General features: G+C 48.4%; 1 protein-coding gene across 2 annotated transcripts in view; it reads right to left on the reverse strand.

Annotated features, from left to right (window-relative positions):
• LOC148475018 (uncharacterized) overlaps positions 1-26212 on the reverse strand; it is a 119379-nt gene that overhangs the window by 25675 nt on the left and 67492 nt on the right. For both annotated transcript variants that reach the window (XM_088457802.1, XM_088457801.1), the window contains 4 exons: positions 14168-14297; positions 690-734; positions 524-605; positions 346-438 (listed from right to left, as the gene is read on the reverse strand). In XM_088457802.1, coding sequence (XP_088313928.1) covers positions 346-438; positions 524-605; positions 690-734; positions 14168-14297 — 350 coding nt within the window. The remainder of the gene's footprint in view (positions 1-345; positions 439-523; positions 606-689; positions 735-14167; positions 14298-26212) is intronic.

Below are 26212 nucleotides of genomic sequence, written 5' to 3' on the forward strand. Positions count from 1 at the left end.
ACTGACCTTCAGGTAAGTATCCTAACCCTCATCCTAACCTTCCTTCCCTGCAGCCTAAACCTAACCCTCCCTCTCCCTCCTTTAGTGCCTAACCCTTACCCCTAACCCCAATACTTACTGTCGGGATGCTGGCTTCGGGATTCTGACGGGTGGCGGGATTCCGGCCCCGGCATTCTGAACGCCGGCATCCAGACAGCCTACATTCCGTGTATAATGAGTCTAACATTTTGCTTTTATGACAGTTGGAAAAGGCGTTGGATAACCTTGTATTTGGGGCAGCAGTGTACTCTGCTTTATGAGTACACTGCTTAGAGCTGATCACCGGTCATGCACATCACCAGATACCTGCGGAATGGTGAGGCTTTCTAGCTGCCACTGAGTAACCTCGCTGAGCTGACGAAATGACATTGTAAAATCAGATTTCGTGTCTTCCATCAGCTGTAAGTCAGAAAAGAGAACTACAATGTGATAGTGGTTGATCTGAGCAATGCATGTTCTCTGCCTTCTGCTGAGTGTGACGTACATTAAGAAATGATGCAATCAGAGTCAGGTCTTCCTCGTGTGCACTTAGAAGGCCCAGTTTAGCCCTATAGAGCTCTGTAAATCTGCAAGCAAGGAAGGATATGTCAAATGGCACAATACATAAACAAGACCGTGATCATTGGGGTTTATCCTTAATTATGACATACCTCTGGTAATAAAGATTTGGGAAGCCGGACAGTATTTTCAAAGCTCTGAAAAAGAATTGCGCAGTCAGTGCAAGTAAGACAGATAAGTTAGCCGCAATGTATTTACATTTTGAATTGGAAATAGAGTATGGAAATTTCATGCTCAGAAGAAACTCAATACAAATGCACCTGCTTATTGCACAATGTGAGATCTGTAATAGTAATATGGTACAATAAGATAAAACATGTAAAAAATAAAGTCTGTCTGTAACACCGAAAGAACAGTTTTGTTAAAAAAAGGAATGCGGTATAAGAACAAGATTAGAAATAATAATGAACATTGATGTATTCAGTGCAGAGCTAAGTAGATTGGGAACCTGCACAATGTGATAACAATTCAGGTTTTTCATTTTCTATTGTTCAGTATTTTATAGAATTGAAGGTCTTTCTTTGGGTTGGGTATGAAATACCGACGGCTTAAAAGTCAAATCTCGACCCTGAAAGCCCAACACATCATAATCCCGACGTCGGCTGGTAAGTATATTTAACCTTCCCCTCCCCCACCCCACCAACCCTCCCTTGGGAGTGCCTAACCCTAATGTCACAAACGTGGAATTTAGGAGCTGTGTTCCCGGACTGGGCCTTGGATCTGTATTACTTGGCGCAGACGCTCACTGGAGGAGACTTGGCTTAATGAAGTTTCTCCGCATGAGAGGGTGCAGCGAACTGACAGGAGTTTGAGGAATGCGGCAGTAACGAGGTAGCTAGGAAGCTACGTGGAGTGGCTGGATAGCCGAGGGTAGACGTTGGTAGCTGAGTGGCTACGTGGAGCGGCTGGATAGCCGTGGGTAGACGTTGGTAGCTGAGTGGCTACGTGGAGCGGCTGGATAGCCGTGGGTAGACGTTGGTAGCTGAGTGGCTACGTGGAGCGGCTGGATAGCCGTGGGTAGACGTTGGTAGCTGAGTGGCTACGTGGAGCGGATGGATAGCCGTGGGTAGACGTTGGTAGCTGAGCGGCTACGTGGAGCGGCTGGTTAGCCGTAGGTAGACGTTGGTAGCTGGGCGGCTACGTGGAGCGGCTGGTTAGCCGTGGGTAGACGTTGGTAGCTGAGCGGCTACGTGGAGCGGCTGGTTAGCCGTGGGTAGACGTTGGTAGCTGAGCGGCTACGTGGAGCGGCTGGTTAGCCGTGGGTAGACGTTGGTAGCTGAGTGGCTACGTGGAGCGGCTGGATAGCCGTGGCTAGACGTTGATAGCTGAGCGGCTACGTGGAGCGGCTGGAGCGCAGTGGGAAGGCTTGCTTAGCTAAACTAAGAAACTAGTTGCACTGGCAACTTGTGTGAGCATTGGGGATCCTTTTATAGTGGACACTGGGAGCTGACAGGCTGAGAGAGAAGAAGGCTCCTCATTGGTGGTAGTGGGGTCACATGGGCAATCCAAGATGGCCGCACCCATGGACCGGAGGACAGCGCTTCCTGGAGGTAGTCAGCGGGGACCAGCGGTCAGCAGGAGCCGGCATGGGAGCAGCACAGCAGCGGGACCCTCCAGAGGACAACAGCGGAGACTGCCTTGGGAGAAGAGGAAGGAGCGTACAGCGCGGGAGCCGGAAGACAGCGCGGGTCAGCGCCCGCACAGGTAAGCGACGGGGTCTGATTCTGGGGTCTCCAGGCCGGCGTGTGACAGTACCCCCTTCTTCAAGAGTGGCCACCGGACACTTCCTTGGTTTATGAGGAAATTTCACATGGAACGCTTTGACCAGACGGGGTGCATGGACATCGGAGGCATTTATCCAGATTCGTTCCTCCGGACCATAATTCTTCCAGTCGATGAGGTATTGAAGACGGTTGTATCGACAACGGGAATCTAAGATTCTGTCAACTTCGAACTCCTCTCCCTGCTGTGTTTGAACACTAGAAGCTTTAGGCAGGACCTTCTGAAATCGGTTTAAGACTAGTGGTTTTAAAAGAGAAATATGGAAAGAACTTGGAATGCGAAGAAATGGAGGAAGCTTTAACTTGTAAGCCACAGGATTCAAGACTTTGATGATTGGGAATGGACCAATGAATCGCGGAGCAAATTTCATCGAGGGTACTCGGAGTCTTCGGTTTCGGGTAGAGAGCCAGACCATATCCCCAGGTCGGAAATTTGTAACCGCTCGTCTTTTGTACCGGGTCAGCAAATCTCTTGTACCGGGCTGACGTTTTAGTCAGAGAGGAACGAACCTTTTCCCAGATGTTGGAGAACCGTTGAAGGGGCATTTTGGCCGCAGGCACATCTAATGTGGGGAGAAGAGGGAAATCTGGCACTCGAGGATGTTGACCAAAAACTGTAAAAAAAGGAGTTGAGCTGGTGGACGTGTGATAATGATTATTGTGGGCAAATTCGGCCCAAGGAAGAAGTTCAATCCAGTCATCTTGGGAGAAGGAGACAAAAGTGCGCAGGAACTGTTCCAGGTCTTGATTGACCCTTTCGGTCTGACCGTTGGTCTGGGGATGATAAGCGGTAGAAAATTTGAGTTTTACCTGAAGGGCTGAGCAGGGTGACCTCCAGAACTTCGCTACGAACTGTACTCCCCTGTCGGAGATGATCTCTTGAGGAAGGCCGTGGAGCTTGAAGATCTCTTTTATAAAGCTCTGGGTGAGTAGAGGTGCAGACGGAAGCCCAGTAAGTGGTACGAAATGAGCCATTTTAGAAAAACGATCCACAATAACCCAAATTGTGTTGTGGCCCCGAGATGGAGGAAGATCAGAGATGAAATCCATAGATAGGTGAGTCCATGGCTTAGATGGAATTGCAAGAGGTTGGAGTTGACCGTGTGGAACCCGCCGAGGTATCTTGTGTTGGGCACATTTGATGCACGAAGACACATAAGACCTGACGTCCTTTTTCATCGAAGACCACCAATAGGACCGCTGGATAAATTCTAGGGTTTTATCCATACCCAGGTGACCAGAGAACCGGGAAGCATGAGCCCAATGCAGTAACCTCTTGCGGAGTTCCGGAGCGATCTTCCCAACCGGGGGTATAGAAGATAATTGGGTAGAGGCGAAGAAAGCTGAATTCAAGATTGGTTGGGGCTGTTCCATGGGTAGATCAGGTTGCTCGTCATGGAACGGGAGAGTGCGTCGGCTTTGAGGTTTTGTGAAACGGGGCGATAGGAGACTTTGAAGTTAAATCTGGAGAAAAACATTGCCCACCGGGCTTGACGAGGGTTCAAGCAATTTGCAGATTTAAGATAAAGGAGGTTCTTATGGTCAGTAAAAATGGTAATGGGGTAATGAGCTCCTTCTAGAAGATATCGCCATTCTTCGAGGGCTAGTTTCATGGCGAGTAACTCTTGATCTCCAATGGTGTAGTTCTTCTCTGCAGGCAAAAACTTCCGGGAAAAGAAACCACAGGGATGAAGTTTTTCATCTTTAAATCGCTGGGAGAGCACTGCACCGATACCTTCAGAGGATGCGTCCACCTCCAGGATAAAGGGCCGGGTGGAGTCTGGTTGCTTTAAGATGGGAGCGGAGATGAAGGCTTGCTTAAGAAGTTGAAATGCAGAGGTAGCTTCGACGGGCCATATAGTTGGATCTGCTCCCTTGCGGGTGAGGGCTGTAATCGGAGCTACCAGAGTCGAGAAACCTTTTACAAACTTGCGATAGTAATTGGCAAATCCTAGGAATCTTTGTATGGATTTTAAGGAAGAAGGAAGAGACCAATCAAGAATGGCTTGTAGTTTTGACGAATCCATTTGAAGGCCTGTTCCGGAGATAATGTATCCCAGGAATGGTACACTTGAGACCTCAAACAGACACTTCTCTAATTTGCAAAACAGTTGATTGGACCACAACCTCAGAAGGACTTGTTTGACCTGGTCTCGATGAGTTTGGAGGTCTTGAGAAAAAATCAAAATGTCGTCTAAGTAAATGACCACACACTTGTACAAGAGGTCCCGGAAGATTTCATTGATGAAAAACTGGAAGACGGCCGAAGCATTACAGAGGCCGAAGGGCATAACGAGATACTCGTAGTGCCCATCCCTGGTGTTGAAGGCCGTTTTCCATTCATCGCCTGGACGGATACAAATTAAATTATAGGCTCCTCTTAGGTCGAGTTTGGAAAAAACTGTGGCTCCCTTGACTCTATCAAATAACTCTGTAATGAGAGGAAGAGGGTAGCGATTCTTAATAGTTATTTCATTAAGACCCCGGTAGTCAATACACGGGCGCAAGCCACCATCTTTCTTTTTTACGAAGAAAAATCCAGCCCCTGCTGGAGACGTGGAAGGTCGAATGAAGCCTTTATTTAAGTTTTCCGTAATGTACTCCGACATGGCCTGAGTCTCAGGGAGAGATAGAGGATAGGTTCGGCCTCTAGGAGGATTCTTCCCGGGAATCAGATCTATGCGACAGTCCCAATCACGATGGGGAGGTAACAGGTCTGCGCTCTGTTTGCTAAAGACGTCCTGAAACCCATCGTAGGCTTTGGGCAGGTCTGTAGAATCCCGTACAACGGAAGATCTGATAGGTATTACCCGCTGAAGGCAACCTTTGAAGCAATTGGAACCCCAGGAGATTATTTGCATGGTGGTCCAATTGATTTGAGGTGAATGCCTCTGTAGCCAGGGTAATCCGAGGACTAAAGAATGAGAGGCTTTGGGAATCACTAGGAAGGATAGTTGTTCGGAATGGAGCACCCCAATGGTAAGTTTAAGTGGTGTTGTACGATGGGTGATGGTTCCACTAGAAATGCGACTACCATCGATGGCGGTTAAAGTGATGACTCGAGGCAACGCTTCCATGGGGATTTGATGCTTCTGGACAAATTCAGTAGTGACAAAGTTCTCTGCCGCTCCGGAATCCAGAAGGGCTAATACAGCTTTGGAACCTCGAGGACACTTTAAATGAGCCTGGATGGTGGAATCAGACTTCCTTTGTGATTCAATGGCAACTCCTAACTTAACCTCTCTTTCATAAGTTAGGAGGAGGCGCTTCCCGGACGAATGGGACAAGTTTTAACTAAATGTTGAGGAGATCCGCAGTACATACAGAGGTTCTGCCTCTGCCTTTTCTGCCGCTCCTCAGCCGATAAATGAGAGCGGTTGACCTGCATGGGTTCTTCGCCCAGAGGAGGAGAGGGTAAGCGGGAAACTGGACATGGCCTTCCACGATCAAATCTGCCTCTTTCCAAGGCACGCTCCCTGTGACGGAGATCCACCTTGTTGCAGAGAGAGATTAACCCATCCAAACTGGTTGGAAGGTCACGGGAAGCTAGGTCGTCTTTGAGCCTTTCAGAAAGGCCACTCCAGAAGGCAGCGATGAGGGCATCCTCGTTCCAATTGAGTTCTGAAGCCAGAGTCTGGAACTGGACTACGTATTGGCCGACGGTCCTGCTGCCCTGATGGAGGCGTAGAATATCAGCTGATGCGGAAGTGGTTCTTCCGGGTTCATCAAAGATTTTGCGAAATGTAGCAACAAATTCGGGGTAGTTGGAGAGCAGGGGATCCGACTTCTCCAAAAGGGGCGAGACCCAATCGAGTGCTTGGCCAGAGAGTAGAGAGATGATATATGCCACCCTGGTTCTGGCCGTCGGAAAGTTGGAGGATTGTAGCTCGAATTGGATTTCGCATTGGTTTAAAAAACCCCTGCATAATTTGGGGTTGCCATCGAACTTGCTCGGAGGGGAGAGCTGAAGACGAGCAGGAGGTAGAACCGGAGGAGCAGGTGACACCACAGGAGGAGAGGCGGCTTGGGAGCCAGCGGGAGCGGGATGAGCCAGTAAGAACTGAATGTTGTCCAGGCGTGACGACATATCTTGGATAAATTGGATCAGCTGAGCCTGAGAGGTCTCCTGTCTTTCCAGACGGGATAGTACATCCTGCGAGGCTTCTATCCCAGATCCTTGACCACTTGCCGAGTCCATCTGGCCAGTGCAAACTGTCACAAACGTGGAATTTAGGAGCTGTGTTCCCGGACTGGGCCTTGGATCTGTATTACTTGGCGCAGACGCTCGCTGGAGGAGACTTGGCTTAATGAAGTTTCTCCGCATGAGAGGGTGCAGCGAACTGACAGGAGTTTGAGGAATGCGGCAGTAACGAGGTAGCTAGGAAGCTACGTGGAGCGGCTGGATAGTCGAGGGTAGACGTTGGTAGCTGAGTGGCTACGTGGAGCGGCTGGATAGCCGTGGGTAGACGTTGGTAGCTGAGTGGCTACGTGGAGCAGCTGGATAGCCGTGGGTAGACGTTGGTAGCTGAGTGGCTACGTGGAGCGGCTGGATAGCCGTGGGTAGACGTTGGTAGCTGAGTGGCTACGTGGAGCGGCTGGATAGCCGTGGGTAGACGTTGGTAGCTGAGTGGCTACGTGGAGCGGCTGGCTAGCCGTGGGTAGACGTTGGTAGCTGAGCGGCTACGTGGAGCGGCTGGTTAGCCGTGGGTAGACGTTGGTAGCTGAGCGGCTACGTGGAGCGGCTGGTTAGCCGTGGGTAGACGTTGGTAGCTGAGTGGCTACGTGGAGCGACTGGATAGCCGTGGGTAGACGTTGATAGCTGAGCGGCTACGTGGAGCGGCTGGAGCGCAGTGGGAAGGCTTGCTTAGCTAAACTAAGAAACTAGTTGCACTGGCAACTTGTGTGAGCATTGGGGATCCTTTTATAGTGGACACTGGGAGCTGACAGGCTGAGAAAGAAGGAGAAGGCTCCTCATTGGTGGTAGTGGGGTCACATGGGCAATCCAAGATGGCCGCGCCCATGGACCGGAGGACAGCGCTTCCTGGAGGTAGTCAGCGGGGACCAGCGGTCAGCAGGAGCCGGCGTGGGAGCAGCACAGCAGCGGGACCCTCCAGAGGACAACAGCAGAGACTGCCTTGGGAGAAGAGGAAGGAGCGTACAGCGCGGGAGCCGGAAGACAGTGCGGGTCAGCGCCCGCACAGGTAAGCGACGGGGTCTGATTCTGGGGTCTCCAGGCCGGCGTGTGACACCTAAGACTCAGGGGGAGGTGCCTACCCCTAAGTCCCCCCCGTGGTGCCTAGCCCTAACCCCCCCTCTCCGTATCCTAAACCTAACCTTCCCGGGGGGGGGGGGTTGGCCTGACCCTAACCTCTCCCCGGTGGTACCTAACCCTAACCCCCCCCTTTCCCCTAGCCTAAACCTAACCCTCCCGGGGGGTGCCTAACCCTAAGTCCCCCCGGGGGTGCCTAAACCTAACCCTCCCCCCCTGCGGCTAACACGTCATGACACCCAGCTAACCTACGTTCGGTATGCCAGGTGTCAGGATTTCGGCATGGAGCTAATGATAGGCAACAGTATTTAGACGCCTATCTTTAGTCCCATGCTGGGCTATCAGTGTCAGGATTCTGGCGGTCAGCATTTTGACCGCCGGCATCCTGACTACATCCCCTTTCTTCTATTGGTTGGATATACAAACTCATAAAGGTTTATCTGAGTTATGGAAGCTCAATGTTACTAAAATAGGGTTGAGTACGGGATGCCTGCGCTTAAGATCTCGCTGTTCAGACTCCCGATGCCAGCATCCCGACTGGGTTAGAATACTGACGCCTGCCAGTAAGTACCCTAACCCTCCCTCCCCGCAGCCTAAACCTAACCCCTCCTGCCCATCCCCCTTCCCAACCCCGCAGCCTAACCCTAAACCTCCCCCTAGTGCCTAACCCCTAACCGAAACCCCATACTCCCTCCCCCTCGGGATGTTAGCGGTCGGGATGCTGGTGTTGGGAATCTGGGCATCGGCATCCTGACCGCCGGGATCCCGCCCACCGGGATCTGAACTACATCCCCTAAAACGGATTCTGAAGGTGACCTGTAAAGAACAGAGGGACAACAATTAATAGATGTGCTGTCACCTTGCTACAAACATTGGGGCTGATTCTGAGTTGGGAGCAAAACAAAACCAAGGCCAGTAACTGTGCACCTGGACAAGCCATGGTGCAATGTAAGGGGTGCAGGTACATTTATTGTTTTGCATGTGGGGTAAATACTGGCTGCTCTTGCATGTAGCCCACAAATGCTGGACAGCTTTATAGTTACACTGCAATTTAGGACACACCCCTCCCAAATCTAAATCTCTCTGCACATTACATCTTCCCCACCTGCAGTGCAGCGTGGTATTACCCAGGCTTGCCTACCCTCCCGATTTGGCCGGGAGCCTCCCGATTTTTGGGTGCCGCTCCCGGCCCCCCGGAAAGGCAGGCAAGCCTCCCGGAAGTCTCACACCCTCCCCACCTCCCCCCTGAAAAAAACAGAAATCGTCGCAGCGGGGGGTCCGGTGACGCAATCCGCGCAGAATCGCGTCATCGTGGCCCCGCCCCCTGCTTCAAAATGCCGAAAATCACGGCATTGTGAAGAGGGGGCGGAGTCACGATGACGGGCTCGTGCGGCTCCGCCCCCGGCTCCACTCCCAGTGTGACCCAAAATGGTCGCCCCGCCCAGGCTCCGCCCCCGCTATTAGCCGACAATCAGCTCCCTCTCGGAAGGCTGGAGCTGATTGTCGGCAAGTATGGTATTACCCAGGTGCACAGTTACTTCTTTTTGCTTTGCTCTCAACCTAGAATCAGCCCCAGTATCCCTGTGAGAAAGTGCAAGAATGAGCCACACTGCAGCTGCTTGGTCTTATAGAAGGAATGAATGTATGATACACAGTAATGGGGCTGATGTTGAGCTGGACGCAGCTGTCTTTGCATCTTTCGCCAAAGTCACGTTGGTGACATTATGCTAATGAGGCTACAAAGCCCGTCCCTGGTGTACAGCCGTTCATCTGATCGTGCAAGCAAGAAGCCCACTTGCAGCGTCCATAGATGCTGCATTACCATCTGATGCGTCTGCAGACGCCACCAATCAGTCACACCATCGGAACTTGCACTGGCCCTATGGCAGGTACAGATTATCCGCCTGAGTACGGCCTCTTGTGTGACCATCAGTAACACCCCCACGACACTCCCATAAGATACAACATCTGCCTGCATCTGATTAGCCACCCCCATTACCTCCCAGTGCCGCCCAGGAATGCCCAATGTATTTCTGCGACCGTGCATGTTACACAGTACTGGGTCTCTGTACCAACACCATCGGGAGGCATGCGCGGTGAGACGCAGACGCATGTCACTCCGACCCGTCCAACAACGCCACTGCGTCCTACTCTAAATCAGGGCTAGTGTGTGGGACGACCGCTTTGAGAGTTTGCCTATAGCATATGTATGTCTCTGGGCTCAGTCCTCAGACAGATTTGCATTTCCTTTACATTTAGACACAATAAACACTTTGCAAAATAACTTTTCTTCTAACAATAGATGTTCCTTAGTCAGGACTGTATCTAAATTGGAACTGAGTTTTCTTTTAATTGTAATCCAACGCTCACTTTCTTCCTTAACAGCGTGTTATTATTTTCTCTGCAAATGCTGTACATTATTCTAGCGATGTTTGACTACTCAGTTTCCTGACTCCTGTTAGACATTTAATAACAATGATTGTGCCACTTTCTCTGGAATAAGTAGTAATAAAGACGAAAGTGCATGTTCCAGTAATTTATTTTTTTTTACTTTATAAGAAATGTTGTAAATTAAGGCTGCTCTTATAATACACATCTGCAATAAACTTTCACTGTCTTATGGCTCCCTCTGCTGGTGTACCAGATAATGACTACACATTTCAACTTTAGTTAGATGTGATACAAAAGGTCGACAACGAAAAGGTCGTCAATCATTTGGTCAACACACGAAGGTTAATAGGGAAGGTCGACATGACAAAAGTTAGACAGTATAGAAGGTCGATAGGTTAAAATGGTCGACATGGAAATGGTCGACATAGAAATGTTCGACTCGTGTTTCTTTCTGTTTTTCTAACCCTAATCTTCACCCTAAACCTAACCATCCCCCTTGGTGCCTAAATCTAACCATTCCCCTTGGTGCTTAAACCTGACCGTCCAGTAAGTCCCTAAACCTAACCGTTCCTTCCGCAGCCTAACCCTAACCCTCTGGTTAGTGCCTAACCCTAACAAACAAAACAATGTATCGACCATATCCTTGCCGACTTTTTGAGCCTGTCGACTTTTTGTACCTGTCCATCTTCTGTACTGTCAACCTTTTCTTGACGACCTTCCAACTGGAACCCATGTCAGGCTTATTGACACACGCAGGATAGAGATAGTAGTGTTTACAGGTGAGATTCTGCTGCATACAGATTTCATGAATTTGTATTAACAAATGTGCATATTTTAATGATGCTAAACAACTGGCTCTTTTTAAGGCACAGGAAGACATGTTTACAAACCACACAAAATGCAGACCCGCACTGCTGACTTGTGTAAGTGCATTCATTTATCCATCAAGGCACTTTCCCACCACAGACCCACACTGCTGACTTGTGTAAGTGCATTCGTTTATCCATCAAGGCACTTTCCCACCACAGACCGGCGACTGCTGACTTGTGTAAGTGCATTCATTTATCCATTAAGGCCCTTTCCCACCACAGACTCACACTGCTGACTTGTGTAAGTGCATAAATTTATCCATCAAGGCACTTTACCACCGCAGACCCACACTGCTGCATATCTCCCAACTGTCCCGCATTCAGCACGCGAAGGGTCCAACATCCCTCTCTTCAAAAGTTGGGAGGTATGCTGCTGACTTGTGTAAGTGAATGCATTTATCAATCAAGGCACGTTCCCACCACAGACCCACACTGCTGACTTGTGTAAGTGCATTTTGTTGTACCTGGGTGTGCTCTGGGATGTCTGGGTTGTATTGTGGAAGCAATGAATAGGAGAGGGAATCGGGCATGCAGATTTCTGTTATTGCATTTATATGATGATGTAACTCATTCCAAAGAGGAGCCTGTTTTGGGCAATGCCAGAACATGTTAGATGGAGTACTCTCTTCCCCTTAGGATCTCCAAAATAAAGGGGAAGAGTTTGGGAAAACTGCATGTACTGTAGTCTTTTGGGTCTACCTACAGTCAGGTGCATAAATATTGGGACATTGACAGAATTTTCATATTTTGGCCTCTATTCACCACCACAATGGCTTTGAAATTAAATAAACAAGATGTGCTTTAACTGCAGACTTTCAGATTTAATTTGAGGGTAATTACATCCAAATCAGGTGAACAGTGTAGGAATTACAACAGTTTCTATATGTGCCTCCCACTTTTTAAGGGGCCAAAAGTAATGGGACAAACTAAACAATCCTAAATCTAACTTTCACTTTTTAATACTTTGTTGCAAATCCTTTGCAGGCAATTACAGCCTGAAGTCTGGAACGCATAGACATCACCAGACGCTGGGTTTCATCCCTGGTGATGCTCTGCCAGGCCCCTACTGCAAATGTCTTCAGCTCCTGCTTGTTCTTGGGGCATTTTCCTTCAGTTTTGTCTTCATCAAGTGAAATGCATGCTCAATCGGATTCAGGTCAGGGGATTGACTTGGCCATTGCATAACATTCCACTTTTTAGCCTTAAAAAACTCTTTGGTTGCTTTTGCAGTATGCTTCGGGTCATTGTCCATCTGCACTGTGAAGCGCCGTCCAATGAGTTCTGAAGCATTTGACTGAATATGAGCATATAATATTGCCCGAAACACTTCAGAATTCATTCTGCTGCTTTTGTCAGCAGTCACATCATCAATAAATACAAGGGAACCAGTTCCATTGGCAGCCATACATGCCCACGCCACGACACTACCACCACCATGCTTCACTGATGAGGTGGTATGTTTTGGATCATGAGCAGTTCCTTTCCTTCTCTTCTCTTCCCATCACTCTGGTACAAGTTGATCTTTGTCTCATCTGTCCATAGGATGTTGTTCCAGAACTGTAATGGCTTTTTTAGATGTTGTTTGGCAAACTCTAATCTGGTCTTCCTGTTTTTGTGGCTCACCAATGGTTTGCATCTTGTGGTGAACCCTCTATATTCACTCTTGTGAAGTCTTCTCTTGATTGTTGACTTTGACACATATACATCTACCTCCTGGAGAGTGTTCTTGATTTGGCCAACTGTTGTGAAGGGGTTTTTCTTCACCAGGGAAATAATTCTTCTGTCATCCACCACAGTTATTTTCGTGGTCTTCCGGGTCTTTTGGTGTTGCTGAGCTCTCCCGTGCGTTCTTTATTTTTGATAATGTTCCAAACAGTTGATTTGGCCACACCTAATGTTTTTGCTATCTCTCTGATGGGTTTGTTTTGATTTATCAGCCTAATGATGACTTGCTTCACTGATAGTGACAGCTCTTTGGATCTCATATTGAGAGTTGACAGCAACGGATTCCAAATGCAAATGTCACACCTAGAATCAACTCCAGACCTTTTACCTGCTTAATTGATAATGAAATAACGAGGGACTAGCCCACACCTGTCCATGAAATAGCTTTTGAGTTGATAGTCCCATTACTTTTGGCCCCTTAAAAAGTGGGAGGCACATATTGAAACTGTTGTAATTCCTACACCGTTCACCCGATTTGGATGTAATTACCCTCAAATTAAATCTGAAAGTCTGCAGTTAAAGCACATCTTGTTTGTTTCATTTCAAAACCATTGTGGTGATGAATAGAGGACAAAATATGAAAATTCTGTCAATGTCCCAATATTTATGCACCTGACTGTATAAAATATTTCATATATGTTTTTTCCTAAACCGAACGTACAATGAGCTTTTCTAAATTTTGTTTCTAATTGAAGTAATTCCTCTAGATCTTTGATCTCCCTCTACTTTCTTCTCAATTAAGTGTGTGGGGTACTTTAGGAGCCTTGTTATACAGGGTGTTTCACGCGCTACTGGCCCTCAATTTTAATAACTTTTAAAGTAGTTGACGTGTATAATAATTCAAATATAAATATATTTAATAAATTGTCTTTAGCATGCCTTTATCGACTCCGAGACGTCTGGACAATAAATACGCCTTGTCCAGCTGTGTACCAGTTCATATGTGCATGTAACACGCAGACATGATGAATGTGGACGCTTCAGTACACAACACCACTGTTAGAAGCAGGAATACCTACTGACTAGCAGCAGCGGCTCCAGAGGCGGGGCTGCAGCACAGTCCAAAATTCAAATAGGGGAACCACAGCAACTGTCATCCTCACTGGCTCCCCTATTTGAATTTTGGACTGCGTTGCTGACTAGGGTGGTGAACAGCTGGCCTTCACTTCGCACATACGTGAACAGCTGGCCTGGATGCTAGTGGCGAACACTTTGCTGTGGCTTCCTCATGTTTCTCACAGACCAAGATAGGTCCGTGTCGGAACGATATACCGTACGATGGATCGTATAGTGTGTACCCAGCTTTACACTTACATTCTGTGGACTATTGTCTACTCAAGTGAAACGAAACCAAGTCCTTACTTGGATGCATGCCACTGTTTTACATCTGCCAATGGTCATCAATCAACAAAATATTTTCTAAATTGACATAATCCTCCTTGGGATTCACTATAAACATGTTCAAAGGGCACACACACCAGCGACCCAGAATGTCGCAGTGCCAATGTCTGAGCGCTGAAGGGCGGATTACTCACAGCTGTTTTTGCCCGTTGTCCATAAGGGGTTTCAAAGCTAGAAACAGCTTGTTCAGATTAAACATTCCAACATTGGCCTGTGCGCCGATCCTGTACCTCCCTTCATCGTCAGATGTGTTTGGAACATAATCTATTTAAAGCAAACAGACCATGTATTAGCAAGGTATGGGGGGAAAAAACAAAGGTAATTCAAATAAATAGCCAAGGCAGCCTTCTCAACAATAAACATAATTTCTGACTTGATAACTAAATGGATAACTTAGATGGAATTTTAACATTCCCTTTCAGAGGACTGCAGTCTACAATGTATTTATTTTCACAGGACGGGTTACAGATTTCCAGATGGTCTCCACCATCGTCCTACTTGCAGTCACAAGCTGTAAGGCCATGGGTTTCTAGTGGTACATAATAAATGTTCCTTGTTATGTTAACCAGAGTAATCTGTGTGTAAGTTGTGGAAAGAACATGATGCTCATCTATCATTAAAAACATTTGTTTTCTTTTCAAAATATGTTAAATCCTTCCGTGGCCAGGGGCAGAGTATCCAGCTTTCTCGTGCTTTGCAGGCAGTTGGAAAAGATTATTAAAGAAACAAGTCTGAACTTTAATTTTTCTACTCTTCAGGAAAAGACTTGGAAAAGACTTTTGTTGTAATGCTGCGAGGTGAGATCAGCGATACGGTACATAATAATTAGGCCACAAAGAAAGTAAAACCATTCTGACACCAGTTTATTGACAAAATAAATTGAGGTTAATGTTGTCAAACATGTGCATGGAAAATAACTTTGAATACCAATGATCTCCCATATATCTGGACATGTCTGTACCTACATAGTGTGACAACTTGGGGTAATTAGCCTGGTAGATTGGGGTCAGTGGTGCAGTAATTAGGTGCAGAATTAGAGTCCACACATGACATATCCAGTGAAATAAACGAAAATGGTGCTTTACTTCCAGCATGGAAACCAGTAAACAGAAATAAAATAATAAACAACCTAGCCCTTTCTTTGGGCACTAGCTCACTTCTTGATCCCTCTCTATAGAAGTAGCTAATCTGAACGACAGTCTTTCACAGTCTCTGAGATTTGTGGTCATTCCTGCCACATGCAGGACTCGACACTGGCCTCCTGGCCTGGTATAGCTTTCTCAGCTTGTTGGCTGCCGCCTCTCACAAGGATAGTGTCAGAGGTATATGGATCTGCCAGCCTCCTTGCAGGTATGATCCCCACCCCCTGGTCTGCTTCACTCACACTGCAGCCCCACCTGGACTGTCTGACTGTGTCCACCAGCAGCCTCACCTGAGCTCTGGTCATATGGCAGCCATTACACATCTTCCCACAATGCTTTTCTAGTCTGTGTGGGCGGATCTCTCCTGCCACACACAGAATCTGCTGCTCACCAGCACCATCTATGGTGATAGTGCCACAATAGATAATACTGCACATGCACAAGTCTATGTTAAATTACTGATACAGCAGGGAAAGAGGAAAAGAAAGAGAAGGAGGGAGGTAGCCTTTTAAAACGATTAGTATAATATCATACCGCTTAGGCCACACCTATTATCTGTCAAAACAAGGAGATGGCCCAACCCTTAATCCATTTTCAGGCAGTGGAAGTCAGAACTTTCCATAAGTCTGGAATGTTCTTGGGTACCTTCAACTTCCTCCGCTGTCCACCCTCTCCTCCCCTACCTTCTGCACACTCCGCCCTAGACATTACTTCTGACTTTACAACCAAAACCTACCACTCCAGCTTCCTCCTATCCACCTGCCTACCCCCAAACTCGCTTCCAACCCTATCTGCCTTCTCCCCCACCACTGTGATAAAGCCCACATCCTACTATCTTCATCTCCACCTGCTCACTTGATCCCAATCTCTCACACCTCCTCTGCTCCTCTCTCCTGATGCTTGCACCCTCCATCATCTCTCACGTTACTAGTTGTTTGTCTGCAGTATTCTCCTGGATTTTTCCATGCTTCTGGAAGCTTTACATTGCCAACACCAAACTCATTGCTTTCACCTATTCCAGGGTCGTCCCTCTTCCCTCTCTCACTGTTGATAACATCACCCTCTCTTTTGTCCTCCATGTGAGCACCCTCATTGTTATTATCGACTCCACAATCTCCTTCACTCCTGAAATTCAGGCCACCTCTCAATCCTGCCACTTCCATCTCTAACATCTATGGGTTTCCTACCGGAGCTGTCATCCACACACTCATAATCTGTAACCTTCTCATTTTCGCCTACCTGACTGTCGTCTCTCTCTTTAACCCTACTGCTCATCTCATTTCCTCTATTAGAGCTGGAAGCTCACTGGGGCTTGCGGCAGACGAGACCCTACCACAAGGGTCTTGTCGCAAGCCCGATGGTCGCGACCATCACCTGGCCACCCACAGCTTAGCGAGCGGCCAGGAGGCCGGTTTTAAAGAAAAAGCAGCCACCCTGATTCAGAGCGCTCGCTTTTTGCGAGCGGCTCTGAATCAGGGCCTATATGTGTTACAGATTCCAGTATTGTACACATTCAAAATTAACAGGACCTGCTAATTCAGTGCATACACTGAAAAAAAGGTATTGAGTTCTGATTCAGAGACAGGCCAGGTAAACAAAACAGTTATAGATGGGATTTACAAAACCAAGTCTACAAATAGTAGAATGCCAATGTGCAATTTCAAAATACTAAAGAAATATTACAGTAACATGAAATTACACATTTATTTGTGTGCTTGGATTTAGAGCAGAAAAGCAGTGACTTCCATTGTGCTACATGGGAAACACTGGCCACAGCCAAAGCGGCTCTAATACTTAACATTCCATCACAAAGGGTGACCTGCATTATACATGCCTCCCCAACGGGTAGTGTAATTGGTGCAGGCACAGACGATGACTGCTACAATTAATATTAATTATAACATAATATTTATTTTTATATAATTGAAACTTTCCTTGTGTGATATTTCTATGTATCACATCTACACGCAGATGGAGAAAATCTATACTTATAATAAAGTTGTAATGGTTGTGTCTGTACATAGACAGATTTTAGAGAAATGTACTCCTTGGGACTGTGGAGCTCATTCAGACCCGTTCACTAGAAGCGATCGCTCGCTCCGAGCGTATGGAAATTCGGCTAAGTGACGTCAAGGCAGCCGCTCGCAGGGCAAGTCGTAACAGGGCCGAAACTAGGGGTTTTGTCACCCGGGCAAGACAGTAATTTGGCAAAACCCCCCCCCCGGTAATTCACCCATAGTAATGCCCTATGCAGCAGTGCTCCCATAGTAATGCCCCCTTCAGCAGTGCACCTATAGTAATAGTAATGCCCCTGTACTGGCCATATGGTAATGTCCCCATAGTAATGCCCCTGTAGTGCCCATATAGTAATGCCCCTGTAGTGACCAAATAGTAATGCCCCTGTAGAGCCCCCTCGTAATGCCACCTGTAATGCCCCTGTAGAGCCCCCTGGTAATGCCCCTGTAGGCAATGCCACTGTAGTCCCCCTGTAGAGCCCCCTGGTAATGCCACCTGTAGTGCCCCCTGATGCCCCTGTAGATCCCCCTGGTAATGCCCCTGTAGAGCGCCCTGGTAATGCCCCTGCCCCTGTAGAGCCCCCTGGTAATGCCCCTGTAGAGCCCCCTGGGGATGTCCCTGTAGTGCCCCCTAGTAATGCCCCTATAGAGCCCCCTGGTCATGCCCCTGTAGGTAATGCCACTGTAGTCACCCTGTAGTGCCCCCTGTTAATGCCCCCGTAGTGCCACATACACACACCTGCCCGGCTGCTCCTCGGAACTATGGGAGAGACGTCATTATGTCTCTCCCATAGTGCCTGTGGGGGGAGACGGAAGCTGGAGTTCAGGAGAGAACTCCAGCCTCCGGCTAGCGTGGCGCTTCAGAGAAGGAGCTGGGCGCCCGCTGGTAATAACATCTCAGCGGGCGTCTGGCTTGGAGTCTCCCTGCGGCACCAGGCTGGAGGACACTGGTGCCAGGTGCAGCGGGGCACCCGATGCACGTGCACCTCCAGCTCCCCCCTAGTTGCGGCCCTGGTCATAAGCACACCCACTATGTTTTGGCGAAAGATCACTTTTTGTTCCACCAGCCTGTCTTAAGACGCCATAAAACAACAAGACAGCGCTCAAATAATAAAAATGTGTAAGATATTTAATAGCCAATAAGTAGCATATAGGTACATTCAATACATAGAATAAAAAAAAACAGGTTAAAAACAATCATCCACCAATCATGATTCTCCTCCGTAAATGCTCGGAGGCATATTTGTAACCCAATTGTGGTGAAGTAATGTGCTGTTATTGTTTAGTCCAGACCAAATCATTACCAAGTCCAGTGTCCAATAGTAAGCTGGGGTCTTAATTAGCAATGCTGGCAGGCTTTTGCATAGAGCCGGTCCCCTGGGCAAAGGTATGGCAGTTGCTGGTACAGCTGGAAAGCACGCTGAGTACCAAATGGATAGCACTCCTTTAGTTGAGAAGAGTGGTGGAGAGTAGGCAGCTGCTCTTCAGTATTGTATGGCCTATACTCCCAATTAGCGCTCCATCAGTATTCTACTGTTTGTCTGTGTGTCTTAAGACGCCCACTTGCGTAAGTCATCTCCAGGAAGTGCATGAAGCCATTGGTACATCGTGCACCGTCAAATGCGATCGCAGCGCTTGAGGTTGACTATACCCTGCTGCAAGCCCTGCGAGCACTTTAGTGTATATTTCTAGCAAGTGACGTATCTTATGACGCTGCCTGTTAATTATGCACACCTCTGAAAAGGCGTTAAGTTTCTCAGGCACGCCTGCATTCGCACTTCCACTCCCCCATTTCCAGTGGCCTGCCCCTGTTACTAACCACAAACGGCTTGAACTGTCTCTCCTTCAGCTGGGCTGTCTATGCTGGGCGAGCAAGAGTTTCCCCATCGCTTGTTTGAGTCCACGCACGCGCAATTCGAAGCGTACGCATGCGCACATTGGAAGACATCGCTCACTCAGAGCGATCGCTTGTTAGCGAACGGGTCTGAATCAAGCCCTGTGTATGAACTATGGAGACAAAAAAAATAAAATTCTGAATTTTTGCTTGTCTGTCTGTGGTGACTAAGGGGGTCATTCAGACCCACTCGGGAGCGGCAGTACGCTCGCAAGTGGGTCGATGGTCCCCACTGCGCATGCGCACGACAGAGGGAGCTCCGTTGTGCGCATGCGCGAGACCCGGCGAGCGAAGGACTTTCCATCGCTCCGGGTCTCGCACCAAAGGGGGCGTGCTGTCGATGTTGATTGACAGCACGCCCCCTTTGGTGGGCGTGCCGGGGGCGTGCCTGCCAGACGGAGGCGTTCCCATGGGAACGCCTACCGTCTGAAGCCGGCCCCACTGACATCACTAGTGATGTCAGTGGGAGTGATTTTGGCTCTGATAGAGCCAAAATCACTCCTGGCCTTGCGGCTGGGAAACCCGACCGCAGGGTTTCCCTCGCAATTCCGATGGTCGCGATGGTCAAGACCATCGCGACCATCTTTTTGCACGCTCGTATATGCTGTGGGTGGTGACCCACAGCTATACGAGCGTCCAGGGGGACGCTCCATATTAATGGAGGAGGGCCCTGATTCAGAGCGAGCGCTCTGGTCAGAGCGTCCGGCTCTGAATCAGGGCCTAAGTCTGTATAGCTTAGTCACCTAGAAAGAAACTGAGGTATGTATTATCTCAATGTCACATCAGGGAGAGGAGCAATAAAGGAAAAACCAGACGCTTGATTCTCGGCACATGCAGTGTGCAGGCTCCTCTAGCCAAAAAAGTAGAGCTATGGTAAGAACTTACCTTTGTTATCTCTTTTTCTACGAGGTCCATAGGGTCCACAGGAAACTTTGGGGTATAGGTAATGACGTAGACATCCGGGCACCATGCAGTTGAATTTTTTCTCCCAGGATGCAACGGAGCCTCTCTCTATACCCCGCCCCCGGGCCGGAGGCTCCTCAGTAACGTAGCAAGCCAAAGGTCGGAGGAGTGTAAAAGAGAGAAGAAAGTCTGGAACACTCAAGAATCACATTCTCACACAGAAGGAGATGGAAAACCGGTGACCAGAGCGAAGCCCATCTGAAGCACAGGTGTGTTAGGGCAGGCACCCTGTGGGCCCTATGGACCGCGTAGAAAAATAGATAACAAAGGTATGTTCTTACCATCTCTCTACTTTTCTACTTCAGGGTCCATAGAAGGTCCACAGGAAACCTTGGGGATTCCCAAAGCTGTGCAGAAAGGAGAATCCGCTGCCCGAAGGAAGCATCCTGAGTGGCAAAGGTATCAAAGGCATAATACCTCAAAAAAGCCTGGATAGAAGACCACATGGCCGCCTTACAAAACTGTACAGCCGAGGCACCACGACTAGCTGCTGACGAAGGGCCTTACAGACCGAGTACAATGAGAAGTAACAGAGGGCAGAACTGAAAGGCCCTCATGACTATAAGCCTCAGAGATAGACATGCGAAGCCATCTAGCCAAAGTTTGTTTATTGGCTGGTCATCCTCTCTTGTGGAAACCATAAAGAACAACAAGGAGTCCGATTTCCGAAGAGAACTGGTATGATCCACATAAATCCTGAGGGCACGTACCACATCCAATGAGGCCTCCCCTGCCGAGAGGTCTGAGGAATTAAAGGCCGGCACAATAATTTCCTCATTAATGTGGAAACTAGAAACCACCTTAGGAAGGAACCCAGGGTGTGTTCGAAGCACTGCCCTGTCCCTATGAAAAACTAGAAATGGGGAATGACAAGAGAGAGCTCCTAAATCAGAAACTCTTCTGGCAGAAGCAATGGCCAGAAGAAAAACAGTCTTGGCAGTAAGACATTTGAGATCCACTGAGCCCAGTGGTTCAAATGGAGGGCTCTGGAGAGCCTTAAGGACAACAGCCAAATCCCAAGGTGCTACAGGAGGGACAATGGGAGGCTGGATTTGAAGGACCCCCTGCAGAAAATTGCGGATGTCAGGAAAAGGAGCAATCCTTCGCTGGAACGACACCGAAAAGGCCGAGATATGGACCTTCAGTGTAGCAAGGCAGAGACCAAGGTCTAAACCCGCCTGCAGGAAAGCCAACACTCTGGATATCTTAAACACCTGGGGGTCATAACTGTTTGGATGACACCATTCAAAATAGGTATGCCATACCCTGTGGTAAATCCTAGTAGAAGCAGGCTTACGTGTTCTGAGCATGGTGTTAACCACAGAGCCAGAAAAACCTTTGGACCTTAAGATTGATGTCTCAAGAGACACGCCGTCAAAGACAGATGACCCAGATCTGGGTAGAGGCAAGGACTCTGATATAACAGGTCTGGACGGTGAGGCAACAGCCACAGAGTGTCGATGGAGAGACTCCCAAGATCTGAGTACAATGGATTTCGGGGCCACGCTGGAGCCAACAGCAAGACCATGTTCCCTCTTGTTTGAACTTCCGAATTACATAAGGGAGGAGAGAGATTGGAGGAAACAGGTACACAAACTGGAAAGTCCACTTGACTGAGAGAGCATCCACCAAGAGAGCATTGGCATCTCTTGTCCTGGACCCGTACTGAAGCAGCTTGTGATTTAGTAGAGAGGCCATGAGGTCTACGTCTGGAAGGTCCCACCTCTCGACTAGGAGTTAAAACACTTCTTGGTGAAGAGTCCATTCCCCTGGATGCACTTCGTGATGGCTGAGGAAGTCCGGTTCCCAATTCAGCACTCCTGGAATGAACACCACCGATATGGCTGGTAGATGGCCTTCCGCCCATGTCAGAATGTGTGACACCTCTATCATTGCCGCCTGACTTCGAGTTCCTCCTTGACGGTTTAGATATGCTACTGTCGTGGCATTGTCTGACTGTACTTGCACGGGTTTTCCGTGAAGCAACAGCCTGGCTTGCTGCAGAGCCCTGAAGACTGCCCGCAGTTCCAATATATTGATTGGAAGTGCAGATTCCTCTGCGGTCCACCTTCCCTGACAGGAGTGTGGACACGTCACTGCGCCCCAGCCCCGAAGACTGGCATCCGTCGTCAGAAGGACCCAGTCCGAGATCCAAAAGGGACGCTCCTTGGTGAGGTGAGCTGTCTGTAGCCACCAGGTCAGCGACTGGCGTACCTTCGGAGAGATCACCATCATTTGGGTCCGTATATAATGGGGAAATCTATCCCACTTGGAGAGGATCAATAGCTGCAGAGGCCGGGAATGACACTGGGCATACTCCACCATGTTGAATGTCGATACCATGGATCCCAGTAACTGCATTGCTGAGTGGACTGACACTCAGCGATTGCGAAGGCACTGGCGTACACGCCTCTGCTGAGTTCTCGCCTTACCTGGGGCACGATAGGTCCAAAAGGACGGAGTCCGAACTCCCGAAGAGGCCGGAGCAAAAGGCAGACAAGCCGACTTAGCTGCTGCTAAGGTATTCACAATCTTGTCCAGATCAGGGCCAAATAAGACTTTACCGTCATAAGGCAAACATTCCAACCCCTTCTTGGAGTCCGCATCAGCTCTCCAAGAACGGAGCCATAGAGAGCGGCGAGCCGCAATGGCCACCAAAGACACCCTGGCATTTAGCAGGCCAATATCCAAAGCTGCCTCATTTATATAGGTAGCCGAATCTCTGAGATTTCCCACCAGATTCAGCTGTTCCCTGGTAGCATTAGAGGCTAAGGATGTTTCAAGGCTGTTAGCCCAACATTCCATGGCCCGAGTCACCCAGCAAATGGCCATAGCTGGTCTGCACACAGCCCTGGAAAGGGAATAAACAGATTTAAGGCATACCTCTACCTTCCTATCTGTAACATCCTTCAGGGATGACATGGAAGGCATAGGAAGCGTTGCGCTTCTTACCAAGCACGTGACATGGGAATCCACCACCGGAGGAGTCTCCCAGTTGGAAAAATAATTCTCAGCAAAAAGGTAAGCATAGACTAGACACTTCTGCGGTTGATACCGCTTTCCAGGCGTTTTCCAAGCTACCTCCAAGTGATTCACCAATCGGTCAGACAATGAGAATGTAGCCTCAGTCACCTTTTCTTCCATGAAATATGCATGCCTAGATTTAGGTGCAGGAGGCTCATCCTACTCAATGTTCAGGGCTGCTTTTACAGCTTGTATTAGCCCTGGAACATATATTTTAGACTTTACCCCCGCTTCCAGAGGAGGTAGCTCAGAGTCAGACTCATCCAGAATAAGTCCATCATCAGATGACTCATCATCATCATCCCATACAGTAGATTGCGACGATAGCAAGACCCCTTTAGCTGGTCTGCTGATAACTGTGTCCTGCTGACGTACCTCAGTCGCACCCTGCAATATAGCAGGAACTGTATTAACCCACTGAGGGGGCAACACCTGTGAAGGTGTAGGAAGTTGCAGCAGGTTTTGCGCTGGCAAAAGGTGCTGTTGTTGAAAACTGAACTGTGGACACATAGAAGGGCCTGCTAACCGCCCTGCAATGGTTGTTAGTGCTTTTGCAAAGCACTCCCATGGCGGCTCCTGCTGAACGGCAGAAGCCTCAGAAGGACCCGGGGCAGTGTAACACCGGAAACATAACTCCTCAGAGGCTAAGTCCCCTGCCCCTAACACTGCTATACATTTTTTACAGAGCAGTTTAATAGGGTTTAACTTAGTCATATCACTCTCACTGCCAGACATAGTAAAGAGGATCACTTAGTCTCAGCTGCAACTTATGCCACACCAACACCACACCCATGCTTATGGCCCAAAATAACAGAATAGGTACAGGGATAGCAACAAAAGAATGATAGTTTTTAGCAAAGAAGACAGACAGACAATGCTAGCATACAGTCGCAGACAAATGCAGAAAACAATAATACCTGCACTTAATGGCACTTCCTTAAGTCAACTACAGAGACTTAGCATCTAGTAGGACAAAAGTGCCACATACACTGACCACCAACCAGAGGAGAGCACTCTGCACTGCCTGTGGAGATCAGCGACACACAGCCAGGAGAATGACTGGCGAAGAACTCATAGGGAGGTGGAGCCGGAAACAGGAAGCTGTCACAGATCAAGCCAGACCACAGTGGAAAGGCGTGTTCAGCAGCGGGGAGGAGCAGGCTGTTAAACAGGGAAGGCTGCCTCCCCTGGCCAGCGTTTAACCCCTGGGACGCTGGAGTGTTCCGCAGAACTCCAGTCCCAAGTCCCAGGCGGCTTAGTGTGGACGCAGGACTCAGTGCCTGGCCACACATGCTGTAATCCTCAGGTTGTCCCCCAACCCTGGAGGAAAAAGACTGTGTCTCGGCACGCACCACCGCGGTGCGTGTCGCTTACCTGCACCACATAGGGAATCAGTATGATTTACCGCTGTCCAACAGCGGAAGACCGGCAGTGAAGATCCCGACACGTAAGTATTTTTTCTATTTACCAACCTAACCTCTCTCCCCTAACCCTCCCTTAGGGGTGCCTAACCCTAACCTCACCCCCAAGTGCCTAACCCTAAACCCCTCTAAGTGCCTAAACCTAACCCCCCTTCCCCGCAGCCTAACCCTGTCTCCCAGGGGGTGCCTAACCCTAACCCCCCCTTCCCCTAGCCTAACCTTAACCTCCCAGGGGGGTGCCTAACCTTAAGTCCCCCCCGGGAGCCCCTAACCTAATGCTCCCCCTCCTCATGGCTGTCCACGCCTGGCTTACCTTCGATCGGTTAGCCGGGTGTCGGGCTCCCGGCGTAGGTCTAATGACAGGCGTTGGGATTTCGACGCCTGTCATTAGACACTTGCCTGGATTAGACAGTCGGGATGCCAACGGTTGGCATGTAGACAGTCGACATCCCGACTGCATATCCCCCGTAGCATACAGCCGCAGTCTAGGAATCCTCCGGGGTCCCTGCTAGCCAAGACCCTTGAGGCACGGATCAGTACCGGCGTCTCAGCACCAGCGGGATGAAGGCTGCGGCTGTGCGAACTTCCACTGGACTGTTCACGCTGACCGCACTTAGAAAAAACTTTCAATTTTCAGGGCTGTTAGTAACAGCCCCACTGCAATACAGTGACCCTACTCCGACCGGGCACCAAACAAAACTGAGGAGCCTCCAGCCCGAGGGCGGGGTATAGAGGGAGGCCACGTTGCATCCTGGGAGGAAAAATTAAACTGCATGGTGCCCGGATGTTAACATCATCACCTATACCCCAAGGTTTCCTGTGCACCTTCTATGGACCCTGAACTTAAAATGACTAGATGTATATAAATATAATTTTGGGGGGATAAATATACTTTTATGGACGGTTTATGAACTATGGAGACAAAGTTTTTTTTTTATCGGAACTTGCACAGGCTACTTCAAAATGACAATGGGGGGAATTCAATTAGGTGCGAATTTGGCCCCGTGGTCCCAATTCGCATTTCTTTTTCAGAGTAAATTCGCCTTGATTTTTTCGCACCTCCCAAGCAGGTGAAAAGGTTGGGAAAATCTATATTTAAAGGTAAAAATGTCAGAACTTTCCTCAGAAACCCTTGGACACTAGGAATTTAGAAATTTTTCAATTAGCTTAATTGAGTCAATAATTACATGTCATTTTTGGGGTGAAACAAAATAAATGGTCTCAAATTACCCCAAAATAAGCTTTTTAGCTAAATAATGCACCCCAAATAGAATGAAAGTTTTTATTTAAACCAAAAAATAATAGCTTTTATCATTTTTTTTTTATTTTTAAACGTCGCCTCAAATTACCCCAAAAGGATCTTTTTTCTAAGTATGTATTCAATTTCCGTTTGATTCTACTGCTTTTTACATTATTTCACTCTTTTTTAAAAATTGCACAAATCAGCCATTTGACACCTTTTAAACGTATACAGTACTTTCCTTATTGCCACTAACAGTCTTCTATATGATTCTGCTAATGTAGTTGTCACTTTTTTGGGTTCCAGGAAGATCTCCTCACTTTTTCATGCTATTTGGCCAGTTCGCTTTTTGGACAAAATTTGCACACTCTCTGCAAGTAGTGCAAATTCATATTTCTAATTGAATTGTGCATATCTCGGGTGCGTGCATGAAGATGAACTGTGCAAATTATAAGGCGAGGAGTGGGGATCTAGGACCTC

This window comes from Taudactylus pleione, unplaced genomic scaffold, assembly GCF_031769625.1.
Source record: "Taudactylus pleione unplaced genomic scaffold, aTauple2 ptg000788l, whole genome shotgun sequence".
Classification (NCBI taxonomy): Eukaryota; Metazoa; Chordata; class Amphibia; order Anura; family Myobatrachidae; genus Taudactylus; species Taudactylus pleione.